This window comes from Lynx canadensis, chromosome X (assembly GCF_007474595.2).
Source record: "Lynx canadensis isolate LIC74 chromosome X, mLynCan4.pri.v2, whole genome shotgun sequence".
Classification (NCBI taxonomy): domain Eukaryota; kingdom Metazoa; phylum Chordata; class Mammalia; order Carnivora; family Felidae; genus Lynx; species Lynx canadensis.
The window spans coordinates 57,876,065-57,888,502 of NC_044321.2; the positions used below are offsets into that span (position 1 = coordinate 57,876,065).

Here is a 12,438-nt window from a genome sequence, read left to right on the forward strand (position 1 = left end):
TCCTGTCTCACATTTAGGTCCTTTATCCATTTTGAGTTTATTTTTGTAAATGGTGTGAGAAAGTGGTCTAGTTTCAACCTTCTGCATGTTGCTGTCCAGTTCTCCCAGCACCATTTGTTAAAGAGGCTGTCTTTTTTCCATTGGATGTTCTTTCCTGCTTTGTCAAAGATGAGTTGGCCATACGTTTGTGGGTCTAGTTCTGGGGTTTCTATTCTATTCCATTGGTCTGTGTGTCTGTTTTTGTGCCATCTAGTACATTTTTAATATGGCCATGAACTTTCCAGGTATATAAGCATATATTCCAAAAAGTGAGTTTTATTTTTTCCAAAATTTATACCATTTATTTAAATTTCTTGTCTTACTGCATTTGTTGGGGTTTCCAATATCATATTAAATAATAGTGGTGATAATATGCATCCTATCCACTTCCTGACTTTGATTTAAATAGTTTTAGTGTTTTGAATGATATTTGTGTGCAAATAGTCATTATATATATACTTTTCTTTTAATCCTATTAGTAATGGCTGCTAAATTTTATGAAGTATATTTTTAGTCCCTGTTAATAAAACTGTGGTTTTCTCCTTGAAATTTTTTATGTTGATAGGACATTGTTGATTATGTTGGTAGAATAAGCAGATATGGACCTACACTTGCACTTCTGGAATAAACAACTTGGTTACAGAGTATTTTTCTTTGGATTCGTTGCTTGAATCTATTTGCAAATATTGTCTTCAGAATTTTAAATCTTTATTCATAAGTGAGATTGGTTTCTAGTTTTCTGTTTTATACTCTCCTGACCAGGATTAGGTAATAAAATGATGCTGGCTTTATGAAAGGTATTGAAGGACTTTCTATGGTTTTTAATGGCTAGAAGAATTTAGATAACATTGATGTTTATCTGTTATTCTTTTTTATCAAGATAAAATTCACATAACATAAAATTCAACATTTTAGCTATTCTTTAAAGTGTAAAATTAAGTGATTGTTAGTGTGTTCACAATTTTATGCAACCATCAACACTATCTAATTCCAGAATATCATTCCCACATTCCATTTCTATCATTCCCAAAAGTAACTCCATACCCATTTGCAGTCATTCGCAATAAGGATTACTTATTCTTGAAAGTTAAATTCCACTGTGAATTCTTATGGTCCTCCTGCCTTTTCTCGTGATAGATCTCCAATTAATATTCCAATCACCTGTATAGTAATTTATTCAAGTTTTCCACTTCAACTTTGGTCATTTTATTTATTTATTTTTTTAGGAAATCATCCATTTCCTTAGATTTTTAAATTGATCATGAAAGAGTTACAAATGCTATACTCGTAATTATTTTAATGTCTAGTATCTGTGGTTGTCTTTTTTTTTTCTTCTTGCTAATCTGTATATTTTCTTGCCTTATTTTATTCAGTCAAGTTCTTGAGACATCTATCTATTTGAACTGGTATTTAAAAATGGCTTATTTTATTCATTCATTTTATTCATTATAATGTATTTTATTTTCTACAAAATTAATTTCAAATTTTTTATGTAACTGGTTTGCCACGTTGTAATTCACTTACCACAAAATCCACACATTTAAAGTATATGACTCAATGATTTTTAAAATATTTACATATTTGTGCAGTATTTACAACAATAAATTTTAGAAATGGTTAAGATGTTAAAATTTATGTTATGTATATTTTATCACAATTAAGAACAATTAAAGTATTGAACACAATGAAAATAAAGTCCCCTGGAATTTGATTGGGATTATGATAAATCTGTAAACCAATACAGAAATTATTGACATTTTAACATATTGAATTTTCCAAACAAAATGCATTCTCTATTTAGATTTTCTTAAACTTCTCAGTGCATTTTTTTTTCTTTTTTTTTCTTTTTCTTTTTTTTTTATTTATTTTTTTTTTCTCAGTGCATTTTTGAATACTTTTTGGTCTACAAATGTTGCATATCTTTTGAGATTTAGCTCTATTTAGCATTTCTAAAAAAATTCAGTTTCTAATTGCTAATAGACATAAAGTTCATATTTTATATCTTTTTTAAAAAAATAAATGTTTTATTTATTTTTGAGACAGGGAGAGATAGAGCATGAGTGGGGGGAAAGGCAGAGAGAGAGGGAGACACAGAATCCAAAGCAGGCTCTAGGCTCTGAGGTGTTAGCACAGAGCCCGATGCGGGGCTCAAATCCAACCGTGAGATCATGACCTGAGCCAAAGTCGGATGCTTAACCGACCTAGCCACCCAGGCCCCCCATATTTTGTATCTTGATCATGTATTCTGCAATCTTGCTAATTTCCCCTTTTAGCCTTTTTTTTAGACTCCTTTGGATTTTCTACATAGATGAGCATTGTGTTTGTGAATAAAGACATTTTAATTTCTTTTCAATCTGGATACATTTTATTTCTCCCCCCCAAGCTTTGTTGAGATATAATGAACACAGAAAATTGAATAAGTTGAAGTTGTATAACATGTTGATTTGATATATTTATGTATTGCAATATTATTACAACCATGTTAGCTAACACCTTCATCACCTTAGACAATTATAAATTCCTTTTCGTAATGAGAATATTTAAGATTTACTTGGCAACTTTTAAGTGTATAATATAGTATGGTTAACTATAATCCAAATGCTGTGCATTAGATCCCCAGAAGGAATCCATTTTCAAAATGGAAGTTTGTATCCTTTGACAAATATCCCCCATTTTCCTCAACACCCAGCACTGGTAACCACCATTCTACTTGATGTTTCTACAAGTTCAGCTTTCAGATTCCACATATAAGCAATATCATACACAAGAAATATTTGTTTTATTATGTCTCATAAATAAATAAGTCCAGTAATTAATAAAATTTAAAACATAAAACAATACAGAAAATCAATGAAACAAAAATCTAGTTCTTTCAAAAGATCCATAAATCTTACAAATCTCTAGCAAGAATGACAAAATTAACCTACAGTGATTCACTGCATTTGCACATATTTACTGAAAACATTAATATCTATATCCATGATACTTTACATATAGTCTATTTTAGAAACCTAATTACCCATTTTTTTCAATATATATCATACAGTGGAAAGAAGAATAAGAGAAGTTGATTTAAAACAATGGTGAGATTCTCTTTCCAGCATAACAGCTAGATTGTGGTCCTTCATGACAGAAACTATTTTTGCACTATCTCTTGTAATTAGGTCAAATTTTTTTCTAAGTGATACAAAGGATTCAAGGATATCTGTGCCATTAGTTCAATTTTTTCGTCTACAAATCAGGTTTTTTGTAAATTGAAAAATCCATGGAGACAAAATGTACCTAAAGTATTAATTGGCCAGGGTCTCATATCTCATGACTCATGTAATGGTAAAAATAAGGTATTTGAAATTGTTCAGAGTTTGAATCAATTCCTTTTTCACATTGTTGGAAAGGTCTTGTATAGTATGGAGAGTTGAAGATATGCTTTTTGTAAAATGGAATATATGGTGTCACAATTTTCTATGTTCTGTAACAAATAAAGTGTTTTTTATTTATATATTTTAAGCATGTGTCTATCTGAGATGTGTGTGTGTGTGTGTTTGTGAGAGAAGGAGAGAGAGAGAGAGAGAGAGAGAACACAAGAGATCCACGCCATTTTATAGCTGGCCAAATTTATAACTCAGATTCTCTTAATAATTGTTAAAAACTTTGTTCCTGTTAATTTCAGGCAATAGATTTTATCATTCTGTTTGGACTGTTAGAGAAATTCTTACCAAATTACTCTTAAATTTGCTTATATATTTCTTAACATTGTCCATGTTATTCTCTTTATATTTATTTGAACACAATGAATGGCTTTTCATCTTTCTCTGCTGCTGTAAACACAACAGTAGCACCAGTAACCAGATGGGTGGTGAGGAATTGGGATATTCGTCTTTACAGCAAAATGTCTGCCATTAAAAGTAGAAAGAAATGACAGCAATAGAAAGTCATCATTTTTCAACCACCAAATAGTAATCAAATCAGACAATAACCAGGAACAATAACCCAGAGGTGAAATTTTGTGAGGAAGGAACAGAATACCCACATGGTATCAAAATATCATGCTACAGAATGCTGATAAGTCACAGAGGAACAAAGGTACATTTTAAATTTAATGATCTGTGCAAGGATACCATCAATAAGTGATCAAACTGAGTAATGCCAAAAGTAGCACCGACAGCTGGACAAACTGACCTTTGGAGCTTTCAGATGTGATGTGATGTGAACTACTCATCACCTATTTAATATTCTTGCCAAAAATGTTAAACAGAAATCTAAATAAGAGGAAAATATCAGGCAAAACCATACTGTGGACACACTGGAAGCAAACGTACCTAGGCTCTTGGAAAATGTCATTGTCATGGAAGATTTAAGTTGAGAAACTGTTTGGGACTAGAAGATACAGAAGAGACATGACAACCGAATGTAATTTGTATGATACTTGATTGAACTGGTGACCCTCAAAAGGATATCCTGGGATAATTGGTGGAAATATGAACACAGACTGTATATGGACTTAGATAATAATATGTCATTGTTAAGTTTCTTCAACATGATGACAGTAATCTGGTTAGACAGGAGAATATCCTATTTTTATGAGATCCATTCTGAAGTAATTGGATGAAGTGTTTGGAATTTGAGTGCTTATGCAAAAAGAAAAAAAAGACAGATAAAGCAATAGGATAATATGCAATCTAGGTAAAAGAATGTTCACTTTTTAATGTTGAGCATTTTGAAAATAGAAAGTTGATGAAAATGGATTGATCATATTTTAGAGTTATGTTGTGTATTCTGCAATAAAATAAGATGATTTGTAGTATTGAAAATAATCCAGAAGAGAGGGAGGGGAGAAGATCTATATGAAATGAAATTGGCAATGATTTGTTAATGGTTGCAGTACAGTGATGGATATTTGGAAGTTCCCTCACTATTCTGTCTTGAGCAGTGTTTCTCAAAGTGTGGGTCCCCCACCATCAGCTTCTGCATCACTAGGGAATTTGTCAAAAAGCAAACTCTGGGTTCCATCCTTGATTTTAAATCTGAGACTATAAATGTAGTATTCAGCAATCTGTATTCACAAGCCCTATGACTTAGTTGCAAGCTAGTGTTCAGGACCACAGTTCCAATGAACCTAGAGATTGCAAGTTTGTATACAAACCCTATTTGTATATGTTTGAAATTATTCACAGTACAATTTAAGAAAAAATGGAGAAAACAGGCATCACAGCTATCTAGTAGTCAAGTTTTAATAAAGTCCCAAGGTAAATACTCCTGATGTTATACAAAAACTTCCGGAGGGTAGAAAAGAGAAACTATTCCCCAACTGAGTCTGAGACTAGAAAACCTTGACACTAGAACCATCAAAGACAGTATAAGAAAGAGAAACATCAAGTCAATTTCGTTCATGAACAGAAGATGTAAAAAAATCCTAAGCAAAGCCTTAGCAAACTGAACCCACCAGTATCTACAAAAGATGATCCACCATAAAGAAGTTACATTTATCCTTGGAGAATGAAGCTGGATTCACATTTAAAAAATACAGGTCGAAGGGGGCATGAGAGAGGTTTTTGTATCGGTAATATATTCTGTTGCTTGCTCTAGGTGCTAACTGAATGTGTATGTTTAATTTTTGAAAACTTATTAAGATACACACTTATGGTCTTGTCCTCTTATGATTATAAACTTCACTACAGATTTTGAAAAAAGCATCTGCAAATAACAGTCACTGTATTAACAGACTGTTAAACAGACTCTTGAGCATTTCAATAGAGACAGAAAAGTAAAATTCAATATTGATTCATGTTTTAAGACAAACTTATGAAATTAGAAATATAAGGGAAGCTCCTTAAACCTATAAAGAGAAAGAAAGAAAGAAAGAAAGAAAGAGAAGGAAAGAGAAAAAAGAAAGAAGGAAGAGAAAAAGGAAGAAGAAAAGAAAGGGAGAAAAGAAGAAGACAGCAGGGAAGGAAGGAAGGAAAGAAGGGAGGACAGAAGAAAGGAGGTAGGGAGGAAGGAAGGAAAGAAAACAGTGGAACACAACGAATACATTTTAATATGGAAATGTTAACCCAAAGGGGTCCAATTTTGCCATGTCTGTTCCACTTGTAGTGGACGTCCTAGCCAGTCAGTAAAGGTTGAAGAAACCTGTAAGTTGATTATTGTACTTCTCTTACTCAAAGATTCACAGAAACCTGCAGACGTCTAAAGACAAACTATTAGATATCACAGAGTTTAACACGGTGGCTGACCTTAAGGTCAATACAGTTTTTAAAAATCAAATGGATTTCTATAAATTAGATACAATTAGAAAATGTCATTTTAAACAGATATCAAGTACAAGAGCAACAATACTCTAGAGTACCTTGGGATATATGCCATAAAAGATGTACAAGATCTGAATGTAGAAAAGATAAACCTAAATAGTAAACTAAAATATTAAAACATTAAAGAAGACCCTCATAAACGGAGAGACATGCCATGTTGGTGACTAGGAAGGCTGGGTGTCATAAATGTAGGCAATTCTCCCCTAGCTGATCCATAGATTTAATGAAAATGCAACCCAAATGTGTTGCAAATGAATTTTCAAGGAACATGACATGTCGATTCTAATATTTATACTGGAAGGGCAAAAGGTGAAGAATAGGAAAGATACGCCTGAAGATTACGAATAAGATGTGGGGACTTTCCCTACCACACATAGATCAAGATGTCCTGTCAAGAGGTAAAAATTAAGATGGTAGAGTATTGGCACAGGAATAGACAAATTTATCTATGGAACAGACAGGGAGCTCAGAAGCCGAGACATGCAAAGGTGGACCAAAATGACGCCAGCCACATCCAAATGTTCCTCGGGGGTGCAGGATGCCCCCCTGATTGAGAATCCCTGACATAGGAATATGGATGAATCTTAAAAACACACGCTGGATTTTGTAAAAGTAAATTACAGAATACCAAGGACATGAGTTAAAACTGCACGCGCATGTAGTATGTCACATCCAAGGAGAGAAAAGTCTGGGAAACAAGGTTTGGGGGAACGCAAAGCTCCACCTCACTTCAGGAGTTACTCACTGGCGGGCTTGGTAAAGCCAGCACGCGGAGAAGTGGGAGGACGGCAAGGGGGCGGGGCTTTGGTGGGTGAGTTCCGGTGGAACTCGAAGCTCATTGGTCGCTGGCCACAGATGTGGGAGCAGCAAGGCAGCGCTGGAAGCTCATTGGCCTTTGTGCGAAGGGCGGGAAAGGGAGAGAGAAGTGGTCTTCCCTCCCACCTCCTGTCACTGCGGCTGGAGGCTGAGGTAACCACAGGCTGGCATCAGGAATACGACCCTCGTTCTCCACACATCTTCTTTCCTCCCTCCCTCCTGCTCTGGATCACCAACCCCTGGTCCTCTCCTCCACCTCAGTGGGGTCCCTCTGCCCGCTCCTGATGTCCAACTCAGTCACCCGCACCCCCACCCCCACCCCCAACCAACAACATCGGAACGCCTGGGGGAGGATCCCCTGCCTCAGACCCTTGACTCCTGGCCTCTGGAACCTGAGGCAGGGCATGTGCCCCTGCCTTTGATTTTGATGTGGTAGTGGCAGCGAATGACTGGGCTGCCTTGAGACGAGGTAGTACACCCTGGGTTTGGGGGACAGGGAAGGTGTACCCAAGCATAACTGTTGAAGCGTGAAGAGGATCATGGGAGATTGTCAGGAGGCTGTGGAGGGAATACATGGGTTTGAATGAAAGCAGAGAGGGTGTGTTGGTGGAAGAAAACAATTAGTGCAGCGAGGAGTTGTCTGTTGACCAGATCAGGGTCTGGCATTCCATAGGGGGCCCAACAAGGATCTAGTCAATGACTAATCAAAGGGATGAATAAAACATAATTATCGAAAGAGGGGCTTGGGATTCAGCAACATAATATAATCTCATGGGGTGCAAAGGGGTGTCCGCTTAAAGGGGGAAAAAGAGAATAATTAAGATTACAGTGGGGTGCAGAAGAAGATCAGAATGGGGTGTGAGAGGAAATTCGAACGTAGGATGTACATGAGACTAATAACAGAATTGAGTTCAGGAGCCATAGAGTCATGAGTAGGGAGTGAGTGAATGTGGGAGGTTAGGAAGACAACGGTGGAAGCGAATGCCAGGAAAAATAGGTATAGCAGAGTAGAGGATGACACATGAGAAGCGGAGGGCAGGAATTGTTGAAGGGGGCACAAGAGTGAATGTATATGCCTGAAAATGGGATCTATGTGGAGTGAAGGTAGGCAAGGAGAATGATGATTGGATTGAAAGTTGACAGGAACCATGCCATGAGTTGCTTGGAACGAGGCTTTGTGTGAGTAGGGCCTCCTGGGCAGGAGGCTGTGTGAGCAAGAAGGGTGGGTGCGATCCAATTTCAGCGGTGAGCTGGATGAAGAAGAATCCAGGCACCTCAGGTGGGGATTTTGAAGGGCAGAGGAAGTATGCTGAGGGTAGGGGATCATGTGGCCATCCTGACATCCACTCCTGGCCCTAGAACCATGGATCCCAATGAAATGCCTGCTGTGCCCTGCTGCCCCTCCGACTCCCCCACTGGCCTTGAGACCAGAGCCCCATGGGGGATCGAACTTGACCCCAAAAGAACTGTAAGTTGCTGTGCCCGCTGCTACAACCATGGCCTCAATGACCAAACCAAGGACCAGGAGCACTCCTGCCCCTTCCAGGCTTGTGAATGTCACAAGTGTGCCTTCTTCTCGTGAGTATGGTGTCTGACAGTGGGGGTGGGGAGGGGGCCTCCTCTAAATGTGACTGACTGTAGACTGGCAATCCCCCACTTTAGGGATCCCTGCAGAGTCTTGCCTGCTGAGAGTGCCTTGAAGAGGGAGCAGGGGGCATGCCTAAAGAGGCACCTGACTCAAGGACTGATAACGAGTGGGGCCTCCCCTCCCAAAGATCACAGCCATGTCCAGAAGTTGACCATTCAAGGAGGAGTCGTCAGTGAGTGTTTCTGGTCAGGGAGGGCGTCTTGGGTTTGGGTGTAGAGAGCACGAGCAGTGCTGCCACCAGTCCTACTACCCAATTTCGATGTGGCCTTGGCAAGTTACTCCTCAGGGTTTTAGCTGCCCCACCTATAAAACTTTATCAATATGATCTACCAAGTGTTGGTGGGAAGGGGCAATCGGGGTGAGGGGTGGGGGTGGAAATTGTTCTCGGTGAGATGAGACCTCAGATTGGGGGTGAAGTAGAGTGGGGGTGGAGTGAGGTGGGGTGGGTTCAGGGGGGAAAGGCTCATCTAAAGTGTCCCCAGCTTTCCACAGCTGGGAAGGAGAACATCATGTCCCAGCTTGAGGCCCACCCCTGTGCACCGCCCCCCCCCCCGGGGAAGTAAGGAGAGTCTGAGGGCTGTGAGGAGGTTCCCATCTCAGCCACTGCCCAGACTCTTTTGTCTGTGTCCCGAAGACATGGGTTCCCTCTCTAACCCTACTGCAGCCTGCCATATGACTTTGGGGAAATAATACTCCTCCTTGGACCTCAATTTCCCCGGTTGGAAAATAAAGAGCAGGAACTGGCTGGTCCTCAAGGTCTTCTCAGCTCTGACTGACATTCAGGGCTATTGAATAGCTCTGACATTCTGGGCTGCTATCCTCATCACACAACATATCCATGTCTCCTCTCCATGGCTGGCCTGGTGCTGACACTCCACCCTGTCCTCTCGGCTCCTGCAGGCGAGCACCCAAGGAGGTCTGCTGATTGGTCAGGCCCCAAAATCTTTGTCTCTATCTTGGACTCCAGCAGCCTTGAAGATGCAACTCACAACTTCTCTTTCCAGGAAGACCCACAGGACCCCTGCCCTGTCCAGCATGTGCGTAGAGTGAGAAGGACCACGGAGCTAGTTGTATACTGTGTTATTGCATGCCTGGCCTTTGTGCTTGATGCCGTGGGAGATACAAGGAGGAAGTGGAGGTGGCGACCGATGAGCAGCCAGAAGGAGGGGGAGGAGAGGAGAAGGACGAGAAGTGGGAGGAGGAGGAGGTGGTGGTGGAGGAGCAGGAGGAGGGGAGGAGGAGGCAGCATCTCAGACTAGTGGGGAAGGGCAGGGTTCTCCCAGCCTTGCCATTTCCTATTTGTGAGAATATGGCCATTTCCAAGCCTCCATTCCCCTAGCAGTGTACTGATGGGGACAATATCATAAACCTATAGCATTGACAAGAGGACTAGGCCACGTTGTGCCACAACGTGGCACATTCCTTCAACGAATGGAGGCTGTTAGTCCTCCATTCGGATGGAGGAAACAGATTGATGGGATAGAAGGTCCTGCTGAAAGGAGGGCCATGGTGGTGAGGGCCACAGAGCCCAGGGGAGAGTCCAGAGGCCCTTAGAGAAAGCTTCCTGGAGATGAGCCAGGCTGGTCCTTCAAGTTCCATGGGGACTGGGGAATATGGAAGTGAGAACCAGTCCCTGGACAGGACAGTAATCACATCTCTTCAGGTGCCTTGCAGATTAAAATGCAGACACCTGTGATTTCCTACACCCGTCACTGTTGCCCCGAGAGTTTTGAAACTGCTGGCAGGAATGAGTGTCTCAAGAAAGATATACAAGAAAGACATAGAAAGGAAAACAGGCCAAACAGGGGAAAGGACTTGCACAAGCCACAACGACTAATGGCCAGCAGGGACTCAGATTCCTACATCCAGATATTGCAAAATCCTGGCCCTGTTTGTCTACTGGCAGTATGTGTCTGCCAGAGGGTTTGATCCCCTGGCCTCTCCTTCCTTGTTTCTAGATGCTCAACTCTGGTCCTCCAGCCGTGTGCCACCCTTGACCCTGTCCTCACTGCGGCCACAGATCCTGGAAAATAGTGGGGTCCAGGACCCTGGCAGGGGCCAAGCTTACTGCATGGGAAGGGCAGATGGCCTCAGGGTGGGTGGGGCCTTCAGCGGAACCGGGGGCTGAAGGGACAATTGCAGGACGTAGGGAGGCATGGGTTTTCAGTTCCCATCCTCTCACACCCTTTCCATTGCAGGGTCCTGAGGCTTCTGACCAGGACTCAGTTTCTGCCTCCTCAGAGTGGCAGCGGAAGCTGGAAGCCGCTGAGGCTCTGCTGATGCTGAGAAACTCTTCTCAGGCATCTTCTGGTTCCATCTCCCTGCTCCAGCCCTGCGTGGCAGCAGGTAGCCTGGTCCTTGAAAGGAGAGCACAGCACGGGGTGGGGATGGTTGGGAAATGGGACGGCGCTGTGGTAAGTAGGGCCTATCTGGGAGGTCTGGGTTGGTGGGTTGAACCTCCTTGGGCCTGGGGAACCCAAGCTCCTCAGCCTGATGTCGGAGATGGCAGGTGATGGTTGCTCAGTGAATCGTCAGAGCTCTGTGCTCATCAGGAAATGCCTAGTGCATTTGGTGTCAAGAAACAAGGAAACTGAGGCCCAGAGAGTGGCAGGGACTTGCCCTGAGGCATGCAGCATATCAAGTGGCACGCCCAGGTCTCCTCACTCCCATCCCAGAGCTTTCTAGTCTGACCCCTGCAATCTGTTGTGGTGGGCAGGATATACATAGGTGATAAGAGCCTAGGCTGGAGGGAGATCTGGTCTCTGCCTCCAGTCTACATGTGGAGACTGGATGCCTTCACTAGTTGTGTTTTGTGGCTAAATTTCAATGTTGAGCCTGGAGAGGAAGGATCAGAGGAGCGATAGAATCCTGGGAAGGTTGAGAGGGAAGGCTGGGCACTCCCAGACCAAAATGCTGGATGGGGTGTGGTGTGTGAGTGAAGCAGCAACCGTAGAGGAACTGCTGGAACAGAAAGGGATGAGGCTGGGGAGGCTACTGGTCACCCAGGTCTAGAATGCCAGGCCTAGGGGCTAGACCAGAAACTGTGGGTGGTGAGGAGGCCGGGAATGTCTGAGCTAGAGAGGAGTATATTCCATTATCCCGGGCTTGACAAAAGAAAAAAAAAAAAAAGATATGTGGTGACTTTGATGGAGAGATTGGAGGAGGCAAGACCCAAGATGAACACATCAGCGAGGAAGAGTTCTGTGCTGTAGTCCAGGTGACAAAGCCTCGATTGGGTGGAACAAAAAAGAGGGGAGAGCCAGGAGGGGAAACGGATGTGACGTGGCTCTGATGCCTTCCTTTCTATCTGCAGCTCCTGCTGGAGATGGAGGACTCCAGCCTTCTAGCTCCTCTCCCCAACCCGGGCCAGCCAGCTCCATTTCTCTGCCTATTGGACATCTGGGGTGCATCTCCCTCTTGAGCTAGAAACCCAGAAGAGGAGGCCTCACCAGAGTACTTCCTATTCATGCATTTGCAAAATGTTTAAAGTCCAAAATGCTTAACATGTTTGTTTTTTTAACCTCTAGGTTCTTTCATAAGCTTTTCAGACTCTTTTTATGATATGGGACAATTCCTTGGCTGAGAGTGGATATTCTTGTACCACCATCCCTTAATGCCTAGATTCTG

At 41.8% G+C, this 12,438-nt stretch overlaps 1 protein-coding gene across 1 annotated transcript; it reads left to right on the forward strand.

Moving 5' to 3' along the window:
• Positions 1-8,526: 8,526 nt before the first annotated feature.
• Positions 8,527-12,237, forward strand: DMRTC1B (DMRT like family C1B). The gene is made up of 6 exons (XM_030304811.1): positions 8,527-8,741; positions 8,826-8,979; positions 9,712-9,848; positions 10,770-10,819; positions 10,999-11,157; positions 12,125-12,237. The coding sequence occupies exons 1-6, from the start codon at positions 8,527-8,529 to the stop codon at positions 12,235-12,237; spliced, it is 828 nt and encodes a 275-aa protein (XP_030160671.1).
• The last annotated feature ends 201 nt before the right edge of the window (positions 12,238-12,438 follow it).

Coding starts and splice junctions, on each gene's coding strand:
- DMRTC1B (XM_030304811.1), top strand. CDS start 8,527: ATGGATCCCAATGAAATGCCTGCTGTGCCCTGCTGCCCCTCCGACTCC. Junction 8,742..8,825: donor CACAAGTGTGCCTTCTTCTC/GTGAGTATGGTG, acceptor CCCCCACTTTAG/GGATCCCTGCAGAGTCTTGC. Junction 8,980..9,711: donor TGACCATTCAAGGAGGAGTC/GTCAGTGAGTGT, acceptor CGGCTCCTGCAG/GCGAGCACCCAAGGAGGTCT.